The 16,944-nt window shown below is 42.3% G+C and overlaps 1 protein-coding gene across 6 annotated transcripts in view; it reads right to left on the bottom strand.

The window, feature by feature from the left end:
* The window catches only part of CHD6 (chromodomain helicase DNA binding protein 6), a 205,100-nt gene that overhangs the window by 123,687 nt on the left and 64,469 nt on the right, over positions 1–16,944 (bottom strand). For all 6 annotated transcript variants that reach the window (XM_042980386.1, XM_042980390.1, XM_042980391.1 and 3 more), the window contains exon 3: positions 13,015–13,535. In XM_042980386.1, coding sequence (XP_042836320.1) covers positions 13,015–13,535 — 521 coding nt within the window. The remainder of the gene's footprint in view (positions 1–13,014; positions 13,536–16,944) is intronic.

Genomic DNA, 16,944 nt, shown 5'->3' with positions numbered 1-16,944 from the left:
TTATAAATAATACAGGTGTTAGGAGCACCAATCCTGTTCAGTCAAAAAGGTTTGTGTAACATTTCACTCCTCAAAAACTTAACTACTAGTAGCCTACTGTTGACCAGAGAAGCCTTACTGACAACATAAACTGTGAATTAACACATATTTTGTATGTTATATGTATTATATACTACATTCTTACAATAAAGTAAGCTAGAGAAAATGTTACTAATAAAATGTTAAGGAAAATACATTTACAATACTGCACTGTATTTATTAGAAAAAAGTCTGTATACAAGTGAACCCATGCAGTTCAAACCTGTGTTGTTCAAGGGTCAACTGTATTTGACTATGTACTCTTAGCTTTTGGAACAGTGAAAAAATCCTGAACTTTTTGGTAGGCATAAGGGTGAAGCAATTTTGAAACCATTTTAGATGTGATACAGGATTAAGCAAATGAGTAAATGTGTTGATGTGATTAGCCAGGGAAGTTCTCACGGAGGAAGAGGGAAGATGTAAATATGCTGTAAAACAAGGAAGATAATACGGCATGAATCTAAACTGGAGACATCAGTGTGAACTCAGGTTTCCTAAAGTAAGTATACATATATGAACACATGTACATAAATGTGCATACATGTATTATGAATATATGTGTATGTGCATATAGGTGTGCATACATATGTGCATGTACAGAGAGGTCTATGTACACACGTGTATGTATTTTTTGCCTTGACAGCTCAAAGAGCTGAAAAGTGAAGATGCCCCATTAGCAATGTGCACACCTAGCACTCGGATCTTGGTTTCTAATACCAAAGTTCCTTAGAGAAACAGCTGATTCCAAAGCTAAGGTAGAGAAGATAAAAGATGAGCCTGAAACATCTTGCTATGTCAGAAAGTAGGGTATACTCAAAAAAATGAAGGCAGCATGGCAAAAAGACACAGGAGTCAGCTTAAAGAGTTCTTGTTGGTTAAAACTGGGACCATCTGAACACCAAAGTAACTAAGGACAGTAATGAATTATAAGTCACTGAAAACAACAGGAATACATACCAGTAATGGATAGACAGATAATGAATAAATGAGGGAGAAGAGGGAGTCCTTGCTTACTACAGAACCCAAATGATGAATGCAGAGGAAGTGTGGGGTTGGAAAATCATTTTATAATCACTGCAGGGAAGATGAGTACAGTCCAGAATCATCTAGGGAGAACAATGTGAAGATGAGCAGGATTTTTGCATGATCTTAAAGCGTCTCCCCACATATTGCTTATTAGTTCCAAGCGAACAAAAGCAGCAATTAGACAATGATTATGTAAGAAAATGGCCTTACTCTTAGGAAAGACACACTGGAGTATTTAGGGATCAAAAGGCAACGACATATGCACCTTATTCTCAAAAGCTTCACGAAAAAACATATATATAAATATATTTATTTTGAAATACACCTATTCCATGGCTGAAGTGGATACTGTTTGATCAGCAACTTTTTGCTGATAACCAATATGGACCCTCCTGACTATAAGAGTGGGTGGAAGGTCAGGCTGGCTATGGTATCCTATTCCTTCTACCACAGTGATTGGTCCAAAGATGGACATATGACCCAGCCAAGCCAACTTGGGAGTCCTTCAATAAAGAAGTAATAATTTCTGGCAGGAGTGCTTTGGAAAATGAATCTTTTACCTTCTAGGTCATAAGGTTGTTAAGCTGTGGGCCCATAGTTTCAGGCAGCCACAATTCAACCACGAGAAGAAAACCAGTTGCCAAGGATGAAGAGAGGTGCAGGGGAGGACTGGAGACAAAGAACATTGGTGGAATCCTCAATTATACCTCCGGTTCTGATTCCTTAAGCTCGTGAACCCCTTTGTTATTTTTTTTTTTAACTTAAGTTAATCCAAGTTGGGTTTATGTCACTTGTAACCAAGGGAGTTCTGAATAATACGAAGGCCTAATACTCTCACCACTTAATGGCATTGGAGGCTGAATCAAAGCAATTTTATTTTTATAATCCTCTTTTCTAGCTTTCAGAGTTAGAACAAACTAAAACTTGCAAGGACAGAAAAGAAAAATGGCAGATAAGATTTTTGAGGCTCAAAGCACTTATTTTTAATAACAAAAATCATATTTGATTTTACAATAAAACTTATATCCACTTTAGAGCCGGCCTCGCCCCGAAATTCTCATGCTATCTTCTAAACGGCTTCATCAGCCAAGAAGATTTATACATCTTCACTTTCTAGTAGTTTGTATTAGGAAAATAGGTAATTTAGGGACCTTCCAAATAGGAAATTACATTATAATAACTACTTATAGAAAATTCCACTAAAGCCCTACACAGACAAGCCTTTCTCAAACTTTCCTCCCAGCCTCATCTTCGATCCCCAACCTCCAGGTTTCTTCACTAGAATTGAGAGTTAGAAACAGAGCGCTGGATCCGAGGATGAGGAGAAAGATCTGGTATATGTCACAACATTGTCCTACTGTGAGCCATAGATTACTCTGCCCCCATAGATTCCAGGTATTAAAATTTTTATCTATCAAACCCCATTATTTCAAAATGACTCATCATCCCATTTTTAAATTAAATCTTATAAAATATCCATCAAAGTCAGCAGGAAAAATCAGTTATTGCCACAGTGAGTTGCCATAATTCCCAAATTCAGGACTGAAAACAGCACGTGATGCTAGTTACTGCCTTCACAGACATGCACATGGCTGGGGAGTACAGCCCAGGAACCACCTCTGCTCCAGGAACAACCCTTCAGAGAAGCTTCCAGCCCAGGCCTTGCCACAGGCCCTGATCCTCTTCCCAGAAGTACAATCTGAAAACATGGACATTATGCCCAAAGAGCCCATCTGCACACTTACTTCAACTTTTATTTAATGCCCATGTTAGTTCAGTCTACACAGAGAGAACCAAGTTGGGCACAGACTGTGAAGATACTGGTTAAACAAAAAATAAATACACAGAACTAATTGTTCCAATACAGATGTGGTCAGCTGTAGACAAAATGAGAAGAAAATCTACCCTGTCCTCAGTCCCTTTAACTGCATCATTAGCACCATCAAAACAATCATCCTAGTTTGTGATGTTATCCTAGTAAAAACTGAAAAAAAAAGAAAAAGTTATATACTTATAAGATGAAAAGGCAGAGTTTTAAAAAGTAATCTTGGGGCACCCGTTAAGCATCCGACTTCAGCTCAGGTCATGATCTCGCAGTTTGTGAGTTCGAGCGCCGTGTTGGGCTCTGTACTGACAGCTCAGAGCCTGGAGCCTGTTTCAGAGTCAGTGTCTCCCTCTCTCTCTGCTCCTCCCCCGCTCATGCTCTCTCTTTCTCTCAAAAATGAAAATAAACATTAAAAAAAAGTTTTAAGTAACCTTATTAAAAGTTGTAAAAGCAAATGAAAATAAAACTTCAAAAAATGTAGAAGGGTTTCAAATGACAAGCCATCCCTACTTGCACCAAATCCCACGTTCCAGAGTGAACTGCCTTCGAATGATACCACCCTTACTCCCATATGTTCATGCCTCTAGTTCTTTATCAACAGCAAGCAATACCTGGTGACATCCTGATATGAAAGCTGATTAATTTAGATCTAACATACCTCCCCTACTCTTTCCTCTGCTCTTTTTGTTGAATTCTTTTAGTTTAGGCAAGATGTTTTAAATTTTCACTAATTGTTTCTTGTTTTCTGACTGCTCCTGTTTCCTAACTCATCCTTGTTTTGCAGACAAAATATCATCTTGAATCTGAGGATGCTAACTTAAAATCTTCACAAGTGTTTTTTTCCTGGACTTCTTTCTTATGAGGACAATTGTTCTGCTCATCATTCCTTTTTCCTCTTCTTTGTTGCTCAGTTTTCCTCTGCGGTCTCACAATCTTTGGTGGATTGTTCCTATTTCAAATGAACGAGGCTGATAATACAGGTGGCTGGTGAGATCATGTCTCATCCCTGAATGAGGGGCCTGGCATAGAACTCTTGTCCCTTTTAGGGCCTGACAGCCCCTCTTGTCCCCTTTTAGGGTATGGACAGGGAAAGAGCAGTAGCTCCTGAGTCTCCCTTCTCATCTGTGGGAGTCTCCACTTGGGAGTCCCAGACTATCCCCAGGGCAAAGGCTTAGTATCTTTAGAGTAACTACCTGACTTCAGCCTGGAGCTGATGCCATACGACCACTCATTCTATAGGCAGTCCCTTCATCATCACATCCATTTCTGGCCTGCCTCCCGTCCCTTCTCCAAAGCTGCCAGGTCCCTTGTGAGGAAGAAGGATTTCTACCTCTGCTACAAACAGCTCCTGCAAGGACTCTGAGTTGGGACTCCCCCACAGCATTTATCCACCAGTATGATACGCAAAAATTCACATCTCTCATCTTTAAGGATTTATTTCCTTCTGTCCTTCCTGTTGTTTCGTTGTTATTATTTGGTTAGGAAATGAAAATAAAAGTATGCCTGGTGGCCATCTTAAACCTAGAAGCCCAACCCCCTCTATGAATTCTCCCAGGAGCCAACACACTTCCTCTTCCCGTAAGCAGCCTGAGATGATCTCTGAAAATTGTTTGCTATTCACTTGACCCAAAAAACCCTACAAAATCATGTAAATCAAGAGATTAAAATCTTTGTGTTCACTTTAAGAATGCGCGTGAAACTGCCCAGGCCATCCAGGGTATGCACATCTGAAAAAAGCCACAAGTATCTGAAGGATGTCACTTTACAGAAACAACGCATGCCATTCTGGCGCTAGGATGGCGGAGGTGGTGGGTGTGCGCAGGCCCCAACAGTGGGGCTGGACACAGGGCTGGTGGCCCAAAAACTGCTTAATTTTTACTGCACATGCTTAAAAATGCAGAGAGTAATGTGGACATAAGGGTTTAGATGCAGATTCTCCGGCCATTAAGCGCATCCAGGAACGAAGCCTCCAAGATGTGGTACAGAATTTACAGAGCTCATGGCTGGATTAGCCTATACATGTGCTCTCCTTGCCACACTGAGATGATTCTCACTGAAAAAGAGAGCAGATTCCTCCTGAACCAGAAGAGGAGGTTGCAAAGAATAAAAAGATATCCCAGAAGAAAGTGAAGAAACAAAAACTTATGGCCTGGGAATAAATTCAGCATAAAATAAGTGCAAATAAAAGTAAATGCAGAAAAAAAAAAAAAAAAAGAAACGGAAGCCCCCCAAAGAACATTTATTTAAATGTCTTTTGGTCTTTTTTCTTTAAATCTTTTCTCACTATTAATTCCTTTAATACCTGGCTCAATACTCACCATGTCCAAGGGACTCCCTGGACCACAACTGAAACACTCTTAATCCGCCAAATCCTTTCAGCTATTCTGTATACAGTTGTACTACATTCTTTCATTTGTTTCTTTTTACCTGTTTTTTGAACACTCGCAAGACTCTAACTCGTGATAGCACTTCAGTGATAGAGCTCAAAGATGATATGTCTGTGACACCTTCCTTCCTCCACTATCCCACTCCCACCAAAAGTACTCACAAATAAAGCAAGGCACACAGGAGGCACTAAAAATACACTGAATAAATAAATAAGCAGGTATTCATCAAGTGTTATTATTGAGTAACTGTTTTCTTTCGGATCAGGTCAAAGTCCACTACGTACCCAACCCTAATTTACAAAGCCCCGGGGATTAGAGTAAGCGCTCCAGGTGCTCTCAGAAGAATGGGAATGGAGACCTGGTCCAAACCCTCAGAGGTGGGTCTCTGCCATTCTCATTCACATATCCTCCCTACATCACAAAAAACCTAGCCGGTTCCAACCACAGGTCTCTACTCAGAACTCATACTTGTCTTCACATTTGTCTTCTTTCTTCTAATAATTGATCAGAATATAAAAGCAATTCCCTCAACAGAAATAATGCTGTTAATACACATTCCTAAGCCTAATAAGCCCAGCTTCAATAAAGATCTTCACTCTTAACAAAGACAGGTGATTTGACCTTCAAATAGAGAGGGAGAGCTGAGCTGACTGAATTTTACTGCCCTTTCTGCATCACAGCGTCAGCTGACTCACAGCTCACATGGTTATATAATCAGAAGATCTGGGCTTAACTTTCTAGAAGCAACCGTCAAAGAAGAAAATCAGAAAAGGCAAAACCTTTCTTCCAGGGTGTTACTAAACTTACTGGATTTGGGAGAAAAACATTCTGCTCTGTTGGCTCTTGACAAGCCAAAACAAATGGGGGTAAAATCTGCGGCCCGAAACCTGGGGTTTGTTTTGGGGGAAAAAAACAAAAAACAAAACAACTCCTACCAACAAGCAATTCTCAGACACCAGCAGGGTGTCGGAGAATTCAACTCAATTCTGACATTGTCTACCTGGAACGGCACCAGATTCCACAGGTCCAGAGTTCGGCACCACAACACTGCACCCACCTACCCTCCCACTTCAGACACCAGTCACAAGCCAGGTTTCCTGCTCTCCTGACCAACCACTATATACTGGAGGGTGCAATGACCCCCTCCTCAGGTTTGATGGCTTTGCTAGAGAGGCTCACAGAACTTAGGGAAACACTTCCGTTTACCAGTCTATTAAAGGATACGACAAAAGATACAGAGGAATAGCCAGAGGAGGAGATACACAGGGCCAAGTCTGGGAGGATTCTGAGCACAGGAGCTGAGAAGCTGAGGTGCGGAGCTGAGGTGTGCCAGGCATGTGGATGTGTTCACTCACCTGAAAGTTCCCCACACCCCCCCTACTATTGGGATTTTTTTGACGGAGGCTTCCTCACATAGGCATAAGCAATTATTAACCCCACCTCCAGCCCCTCTCCCCTCTCTGGATAATGAGGGGTGGGACTGAAAACTCCAAGCTTCTACTCCTGCTTGGTCTTTCTGGTGATCAGCCCCCACCCAGGAGCCCACGCAGAGTCATCTCACTAGAACAAAAGATGCTCCTAGTGTTCCTATCACTTAGGAATTTACAAGGGTATGGGTGCCCTGTGTCAGGAACAGGATCAGAGACAAGTATCAGAACAAGGGACGCTACGAGTGTTCTTACCACTTGGAAGATTACAACAGTTTCAGGAGCCCTGTGTCAGAGTTGCATCAAAGACAAAATACTAGGATATGAGAGAAGACAGGTATTCTTATCACCCAGGAAAGTACAAGGGTCTCAGGAGCTCTGTGCCAGCAACCAGGGCAGAAACCGATACATGTATTTCTTATTACTTCGTAGGGCTAATCACACTATCCATCTCTTTTCCTCTTTTTGGTTTTCCATTCCTAACAGATGTTAAATTAAAAAAAATGTAAATATGCTCCAGGGAGCCTGGGTGGCTCAGTCGGTTAAGCGTCCAACTTTGGCTCAGGTCATGATCTCGCAGTTCATGAATTCGAGCCCCGAGATGGGCTCCATGCTGACAATGCTTGGGATTCTATCTCCTTCTCGCTCTGCCCCTCCCCCACTCGTGCGCACACATGCGCGCGCTCTCTCTCTCTCTCTCTCTCAAAATAAACAAATAAACTTTTAAAAAATGAAAATATGCTCCATTTTCCCAGGAATCTCTCAACTGTGTCTCAAAGGATGTTCTAAGAACCAAGCACACTCTAATTATCTGGCAGGCTTTTCAATTACAGATTCCTGGGTCCACCTCAGACCTAATAAATCAACCTCTCTGGGGATGTAGTCTGGGAATCTACTTTTCTAACAAGCTGTCCAGGTGATTCCTTTGGCACAGCAAAGGCTGAGCATCAGAGATCCAAGTAGATGTTCCTCCACTTAGACCAGCTTGCTGATTAGTTTCTTGACTTTCAAGAGAGAATATAAACCATCCTGACATGTGTAGAAATTCCAAAACTTACGCTCTGCCTTCAACCAACAAAATGAATACCAACACTCAAGAAGACTCTAGCTTACAACAGCAACCTCCAGCTCAATCAAAATGCCTAGCTTCTGATTTAAGAGAGTGGAGCCTAAAGGGCTATCGACCTACTATTCAGGCACTCCTCCCTAGACACGAAGTAAGAACACAAGACAGCTTCACACACACTGGAATGGGTCATCTTTCCTGCTCACTGAACCGTGCTTTAATGCCATGAAGCTTTTACTAAAGGCTATTTCAAGAAAGAGAAATATGAAATTCAAAGGCACACAGAAGCACTGGAGCCCAAAACTGTTGTTGAGGACAGTATCCATTACATCATGTAATGTTTCTCAGTGAGAAATTTCTTTGGCCTCCCTAAGGAACTGCCATGGTGCTTTTCTAATATCAAAGTATTTTCCCAAAGCACTATCAACATATGATGCCCCAGGATCTGACCTGACACTTGCCTACCTTTCTGATCCCTTTGCTGCAGCTATACAGGCCCTGTGTGTCTACCTATGTATAGGTCTGTGTATATATCTGTATGTACACACACATGTGTACCTTTGTCTGTGTGTCTTCTTATGCCAGTGGTCCCTTCCTCTTTGGGAAAAGGGGTTGTAACTAAAAAACAGTAAAAGTAAATAATCTATACTAAGTGGAATTTAAATTTCAGAGTCAGGGAAACAACAGCCTAACTTGGCTTCCTGGAAGAGCTTTCTTGCTTAAGTTTTATACAATAAAGAAGTGAATTGTGCTCACTCTCCAATATAATTTGAAGGGAAAGGAAGAGATGGTCGTTCAAAAAAAAAAAAAAAAAAAAAAAGCTTCTTGCCTCTCTTACTTGGGCATGTCAGACTTTTATCCCCTATTCAGTAAATGAATATTCATCACTATTGATGTCATCCTTGAAAACGAAAATCTGTTAGACGATCACTTGTTTAAAACAGGAAACATGTCCAGTTATCTACTTGCTGGTTCAAGTGCGAGAGAAACTGCACAGGGAAAAGCTGGAGCCACTTTAGTCTTTAGAGGATTAGAGGGCATTGTGCAGTGTGCAAAATGAAATTCTACAGAAGGGCCGTGTCCTACAAATAAAAAACCAATTTCTCTGACACTGGAATCTCCCCACTGCTTTCCATTCCCGACATCCCCTTGTGAGGCATAAATAGGTGCAGAGCTGAAGGAGAAAAAAGTGGGAGCCCAGAGTCAAATCCTAACAGTGCTGCTCATTAGCTCTGTGCCTTAGACAAGTTTCTTTTAAATGTTCACTTCTCGGGGTGCCTGGGTGGCTCAGTTGGTTGAGCATCCAGCTCTTGATTTCAGCTCAGGTCATGACCCCAAGATTGCAGGATCAAGCCCTGAATCGGGCTCTGAGCTAAGTGTGGAGCCTGCTTGAGGTTCTCTCCCCTTCTCTCTCTGCCCCTCTCCCTGCTTGTGCTGTCTAAGAAAATAAAATAAAAAAAAAAGAGGCACGTGGGTAGCTTAGTCGGTCAAGCGTCCAACTTCAGCTCAGGTAATGATGTCACAGGTTTGTGGGATTGAGCCCCACATGGGGCTCTGTGCTGACAGCTCTGGGCCTGGAGCCTGCTTCCGGTTCTGTGTCTCCCTCTCTCTCTGCCCCTCCCCTGCTCATGCTCTGTCTCTGTCTCTCAGAAATGACTAAGTGTTAAAAAAATTTTTTTTAATAAAAATAAATTAAAAAATAAAATGTTCACTTCTTTAGTTAAAATTGAGACACCACCTACAATTATTTAACAATGAGAGTTATATCTTATATGGTCTTATTTACAGGAAGAGCTCTATTTGTTCTAGGAAAACAAATTAAATACATAAATAGAATATATATGTGTTATATGTAGTTTATAAATATGCAAAGTATATGTTACATATATAATATATAAATATATAAACTCAGTGTGTCCAACAACCTGATAAACCTCTAGTGACTGACTCCTGAGAGCATAAAAGACGCAAAGTATAGTGGCCCTGACCCTAGGCATTTAACTGATGCTGATGACACAAGTCATACACACAGGACGATGACAGTTTCTAATCGAGAGGCACCTTCCAAGAGGGAAATGTACAAGACTGGGGAGCAGAGGTCCAAGTTTATGACACACCCTTGTAAGCAAGACATTTCTCAGTGAGTCCCCCCTTTCCCCGGCTGCAGTACAACAGGTTAGACTAGCTCTCCTTTAGTTTTCCCAGGAATAAAAGTCTCTGATTTACAATGGGGAGCAAGGCTCCAAGTGCTATGGAAGAAGGGACATGCCAGCACACTGGTCTGGGGAAGCTCTTGGGAGAAATAGGACTTGCATTCAGACCTGGAAATGGAAAGGACTTGGGATACTGGGGGAGAAACACAGGGGCAAAATGTTGGGAGAACCAGCCAGAGCAATCCAGGAGAAACAAGTCAAGTGTCTTTAAGGGCCAGGAAGAGCAGTCTAGCTAGTGAGGTCTGTTGTCAGAGAAGTGAGGGAGGGGTCAGACCCCAAAGGGTTTGAATAACAGAAAAAGGACTCTGGATTCTGTCCTGGAAGCAGTAGGAGCAATCAGAAGTTTCAAAAGTTAGAGGATATGAGGATATCCCATTTCCCAGTGCCCACGTTTTACTCCCAAGGAAGGACTATTACTGGCAACATATTTTCAACCCTTCTTCAAACTCCTCCCACTTCTCTGATTAGGGACCTGACTAGAGAGACTGGGAAAGGGCACAGAGCATACCTGCCCCAGCACGTGCTCCAGGCTTCAGTGCCTGCAGTTCTGGTGGAAAAACTCAACCAAAGGGAGGAACAAGCAGCTCACGTCCAGCCACAGCTGGTGGAGGTTCTTCAATCCAGTTTACAGTTAAGAAAGCTGATCACCACACCTCCATCTCTGCTGACTACTTCCAAACTGATTTGGAAGGAAGAGAGAGGATGAAGGCATTTGATTCACCACCTTTTCCAACTAAAAACAGAAATAAGATTACAGCAAGTACTTCAGAAAGATGAGCCAGGTGGAAGCTGGCAAGAGGGACTGAAGGCAGAAAAGGCTGGGAGCCCTCAAATTAACTGTGGAGCTCCTACGATAATCCAAGCATTCAGTGAATGATTTGCAACCACCAAGTATGATCCAGGGCTAATCAAAACATGTACTTGAGCCAATCTGCAAGAGAATAAATCAAAGAGCACAAAAAAACTGAGAATTGCCAACATAATTTTTTAATTAATGTCCTTTCATAATTAAAACTGCTTCTGTTGACTAGTGGGATCTTTAATTTCTTTAATTAAAGGAACCAAAGCAATAAATACAAAAAGAACAAGAAATGAAAGGCTCACCAGTACAGAATCCTACCAAGCTACATAAGGATTCTCTATTACAAGTCAGTCTTACATAGGTCCCCAAATCAAAAGAAACCCTCATGTAACTTGCCCACACTGCTGAGAGGTAACCAGCTCTATCAACATCCTCGCAAAGGGTGTCTTCTGATGTCAGAAGTTAGCAGCCCCTGAAAAGACTACCAAGCACTTCTCCACGTCACTTACAATTGATCACAATCAGGTTCCCTTAGTATTGCTACACACATATAGGACACCCAAACTTCTTTTGTGAAATGCCTCTTATGGCCCCCAAATGGAATTTACAGCAATGTCTATATACTTATTCCCTTGTTCCACAGCCCACACAGAAGTCCTTTAAGCAGGTAAGTACCAGAGACCAGAGCTAGTGAGCTCAGATACCTATGGCGTTCTATGGCCTTCTACAAACCAACCAGAGTCCTCAGCAAAGCTGTGAGAACCCTCCTCCAGTTACCCCAATTCTAAGGACTCAGGGACTCCTCTTTGTTCTCTAAGCCACCCCACTAGCTCACATCTGATTCTCCCTCACATGTGCTAGCGCCCTGAAGAACCCCTTCTGCTTCTCCCAAGCAACTTGCAGATGAAAATTATGGCAGAAGACAGAGACTCACTATGCTACCTCACACACGCATCAGAGATCAGAACATGCTCACTGGGTTCACTGAGAAACAGCCCATAAGTTTCCCTTTGTGAGAATCCTGATTTTTACATGCCTCTCTTGACCTTCTGTAAGGTACTTTAGGTCCACTGTCTGTAAACTACATTCCCGGGATCCCCCACAAGCCTTTCCGATGGACAAAAGATAAAACCCCCTGTGGGGCAGAAGGGAATGAATATTATAAGGCAGTTTGCACTTGGATTATGAAATTATCCATCTGCTCCCAACAAACTGTCCTTCTGAAAATGAACTGAACCATATAGTAAATTCCTTGTCGCAGCACAAATCACCCAAAATGCTTTCTTCTCTTTAAAGCTTACTTCCTAAATGCCTGACCCCACACGGGTCTGATGGTCTAAATACTTTATGTGAGTGTTCATACCAGTCTCTGTGCTTTTATGGGTGCTCCTGGTCTACATCCTGCCACTGCACTTAGGTTTTAGAAACTTAAATTCCTTTTAAGTATATAGAGATTATGTATTTTTTGTTTCACATTTCCTCAGAAAGCTTAAATATAATGTTCTCCACAAAGAATTTAGAAAGAGACAAAATGAAAACCATTCCATTTGTATACAGGTGACCAATACGGAGTGAAGAGTACATCTGGATCCTGATGGGATCTCTAACCAGGACCCTTACCACCCACCCTGCAGTGAATGTGTATCCACACCTTCCGATCTCTCTACAGTCACTGTGGTCTCCACTAGTCTCTTTCACTCCTCATTTCCCAAGCACCTGTTGACACGTCAGGCACTGTGTTAGACACAGAGGGAGAGAAATGGACCAGGAGCAGTCCCACACTAGAGAGCTTGTGGCTGCAGGAGGCTAAGCAGGTGTTCCCTGTCTGTGCACAGCTCTCCCGGACTGCCCGCACACAAATTCCCAGGTCCGGGCACCTCCAACAGCTGCCCCTCTGCCACTCCACACTGCTCCCGTCCCCCAAACCGCTGCCAGCCCTGCGTCATACCTCTGACGTCCCTTCCCTTACACCCTTTGTGTGTGACAGTATTTTAATTCTTCTTAATCCAAAAGGAATGGCCAGAAATTGCAGGGCCAGTATTAAGGTTATCTTTCTGTCTTAGGAGGGGAGAGTAGCTCATTTTGGATGACAGTGGTAAAGTTATGTCTGAGGGCTAGAGGAAGGCCCAAAGCAAACCTTTGTGTGCAGGCAGAGCCAAGTGCTCCAAGCGGGCAGAAAGGGACACGCACCTGGCTTTCTTGGACTTCGTCCTGGCTGCAGAGTCCACGCCACTCCTCTTCTCTTTGGCCTCCTTGGTACCCGAGGCCTCCCGGGGCTTCCGTGCTTTCTTGACTCCATCCTTCTGCTTGGGCTCCTTGGGCTCCTTGGCCCTCTTGGGCTCCTTGGCCTTCCGGGCTTCCTTTGGCTCTCTAGGCTCTCGCTTCCTCTTTGGCTTGGGCTCCCTGTCCTTGCTTCCCTTCGCTGCCCCCTCTTGCTCTCCCGGGTCCTTTTTCTTCCTTTTCTTCTTTACTCCGGTGCCTCCTCCTCCACTGTCCTCCATCCCGTTATGGGATGTCATTTTCCTAGGAAAAAGGGTCTCAGCTTCCTCTTCAGCAGCATACAGGTCCTTCTGAGGCAGACAGTGACTGGCAACATCTTCGATCTTCTCTTCCTGATCAGTGCCATGGTCAAACGGGGAGGGGGATTTGTAGTCAAAATTGACAGAGGCATCAGACATTGGAGAGTGATTCAGAACTTTTAAACTTGACAACTGTGAAAGAGAGAGAAACGAGCTTGTTAGTTTCCCAATGCATGCTTCATACGAAAGAGCATTATGAAGTTTGAATCTATGGATCTGTTCAACGTTTACTGAATTCCTATCACGTGCTAGCTCCTCACGTGCCAGGTCTTGGGGAGACAGTGGCAACCAGGACATACTTTGTGTCTGCCTCTGCACCAAGCCACTGTTACCATATACAAAAATTGCATGTGAAAAAACAACTCTCAAGGAGTTGTTATGTGCTAAAATCTGAGCCCCATGTCTAGTACAGGCGACAACAGTGGTGTCCCCACAAAATACCTCTAGATCCTAGGCACACAGTTCTTACCCAGAATGGCATTTCTCATGCTGATACACAAAAGTTCTGTTCAAATATGCTCCTAAATAAAAGTGGCATCACTGGATGACAAGGATGCAGGGACAATCTCAATGTGCTGCTTTATCTCCCCACATCTTTGCTCTCATGTATCTTCAGGCAGCACCAACAATCAGCTGGTTTGACTTTCAACAAGAAAACTACATCTTTCAGGGGTACCTGGGTGGCTCAGTCGGTTAAGCGTCAGACTTTGGCTCAGGTCATGATCTCATGGCTCATGAGTTCGAGCCCCATGTTGGGCTCTGCGCTGACAGCTCAGAGCCTGGAGCCTGCTTCAGATTCTGTGTCTCCTTCTTTCTCTGCCCCTTCCCTGCTTGTTGTATGTCTCTCTCTCTCTCTCTCTCTCTCTCAAAAATGAATAAAAAACATTTTTTAAATTTTTTAAAAATTCTAAAACTACATCTTTTACTTTTAACTAAAGGTGCTGTTCCTCTGCATGATCATCTAAGCCTCCAGACTCAGCACCAAATAACCTTTGGCCACTTACAAAAAAACAACTGCCCCTACAGGGGAAAGCTTTATTATGATAGATGCCATTAAGAAAGAATGTGTCACAGATGCTGAAGGCATCTTCCTAAAAAAGGAAGTTCTGAAGCTGTTTTTGAGCACCATTAAAGGTACAGCTTCCCCGAGGTGACCACTTTCAGGAAACATCCCTTTGGAAGTAGAAGTCACATCTCATACTTTCAGGTCTGGTATCACAGTACATCTGTCATTTCGTAACCAAGCTAAGGCTGGCAATAATCTGATACTGTGGGTGCTGGTTTCAGGAACAGCACCCCTCTGGATCAGGAACAAAGAAATAACTCAAGGAGAGCCTGGGAGGGACAAGCAGGCTTTCCAGGAAGCCAACTACAATCATCTTTGCATGATGGCTTAGGAACAGCACCATTTGTGAATAGTCTGCTCCCTTAACAAGAGGCCTGGCGTGTGCTGAAGGGCACAGACACTTGCCTAGGTGGCGTGGCTTCCTTCCAGTGTTCTGGTTACCCAATCTGTGCTCAGACTTCCTGGCCCACCCTAGGAGTGATGGAGTGCAAAATTCAGCTGCATGGTCCCCCTTCTGTGCCTTCCAGCTCCCTACCCTAGGCCAATACTCCCAAACATAACACTGAGAATCTCAGGAGAAAAAGATGAAAGAAAAGAAGAATTTTTTTGTATCTTTATCATAAATAAAGTCCAGCCTCATAAACAAGCCTAAATCCAGAAAGAACTGGTCATTCTGGCAGCATTCACTATGAAAGAAAAGAAAAGAAAAGAAAAGAAAAGAAAAGAAAAGAAAAGAAAAGAAAAGAAAAGAAAAGAAAAGAAAAAAGAAAATTCAGTTTGACTACCTCACTGCTGATTCAGTTCTTAGGATGGCTTGGAAAAAGGAGAAGCTAAGCAAACTTAAAAGGAATTTAAAATCAAATACAAGAAAGTGCTCAAGATGGTAACTTTTTTTACATGTAGATGGTTATATTTTTTTTTACCACAATAAAAAGGAAAAAAAAGAAAAGAAAAAGAAAAAACAAGGCAACAAGAACCTCAGAGGTGCATAATAGGCACCTAATTAAAGCTCAGATCTTAAGAGTACACTGCCGTCCCTGGGATGTCACTGAATTCTGTGCCAGGGACACCTGACCCTCAGGACACAAGTATTTGCTTCACATGCAAGGGTGGACACACTAAAAAAGCAAGAGATACAGGTTAGTTTATTAAAGAGGTTTTCAAAGACAACACATTAAAGTCCTAATTCCACCAAGGCAACACTCTGTAGATAAAAGTGGGACACTCTTTTCAACTCATACCTCATCTCAAGGTCTGTCTTTTGAAGGCTAGAGCCCTCCAAAGCTGAGGCAGATGGAGATAGGTTGTAGAAACTGGACACTCAATCATTAGTCAAGAACAATAGCAACAGCTAACATTTATGGGACACAAATCATAAGGATCTACCTGGAATTATGCAAAGCATGCTCCATGATATCTCCCATCTTTACAAAAATCCTAAAAGGTTAGTGTAAAGACACCTATTTTGTGTACGAAGAAACAGAAGATTACTGATGTTAGATGAGGTACTCACACACATATACCTAGTAAGTGGAGGAACTTGGACCTGGACCTTCTGCCCAAAAGCTCACACTCATTTCACTGAGCATTTTATGACCTACATCCCCAGAAACCATTAATGACTGCTAGGCCACCAGACCAGTATGATTAGACTTGGTGAGAAATGTTAAATATAAAGACCTATACAACCAGTTGGGGAAAAGTTCAGGTAGTTCTTTAGAAACATAAACATGCAAATACCTGTCATTGCAGCAATTCCACTCTGAGGAATCACAAATAGTCATCTACTCTACCCCTCATTTTATAGATAAGATAATTGGGTCAGAGAGATGAAGCAACTCGTCTAAAGGTTATATTCCAGGGAGTGGCAGAGCTGGACATCCTATAGGAAGTAGGGAGTCCCAAGAAATGCAGCACAATTAAGTCAATGTTTCCAAAAAGTTAGAAGTATCCCAAAAGACAGATTATCAGTATTAAAAAAATATAAAATTATAATCTCCAAAGTCAATAATACACCAGGAATATTTTTATTTTTCAAGGCACCTTGTTGGGGGCTTGGAAAAGATGTCTGTTGAGAATTTAAAAAATATGACAAAAAATATTTTTCATTTGTCTCAAGGTCAGTGGAGAAAAGACAAAGAGCCTTAATAAATTGTTTCAGTTTCTACCAAGAAGGACATTAAATCACCACTTCAAAAATGGCCCCAAAGGGAATGGATTGGAGATGATGGACCACGACACCACCAATAATTTACATTATATTGACAATTTACTAAATAGAGATAAGCACCTAGAACATAAGATGAAATGGAGAGGAAAACTGATAAAAAAAAGACATCCAACAATGCTAGCTCATAAACCACACCGTTAGCAATAAAACCCACTTTGCTGATTCAAAATTAGCAACCTAGGATATTCCTGGAAAAGACACTTAAACATATGAATCCAGATAAACTAGATTTGGGTCAACTGTAA

Source organism: Panthera tigris, chromosome A3 (genome assembly GCF_018350195.1).
Source record: "Panthera tigris isolate Pti1 chromosome A3, P.tigris_Pti1_mat1.1, whole genome shotgun sequence".
NCBI lineage: Eukaryota > Metazoa > Chordata > Mammalia > Carnivora > Felidae > Panthera > Panthera tigris.
This window is presented reverse-complemented; position numbering and strand designations above follow the sequence as displayed.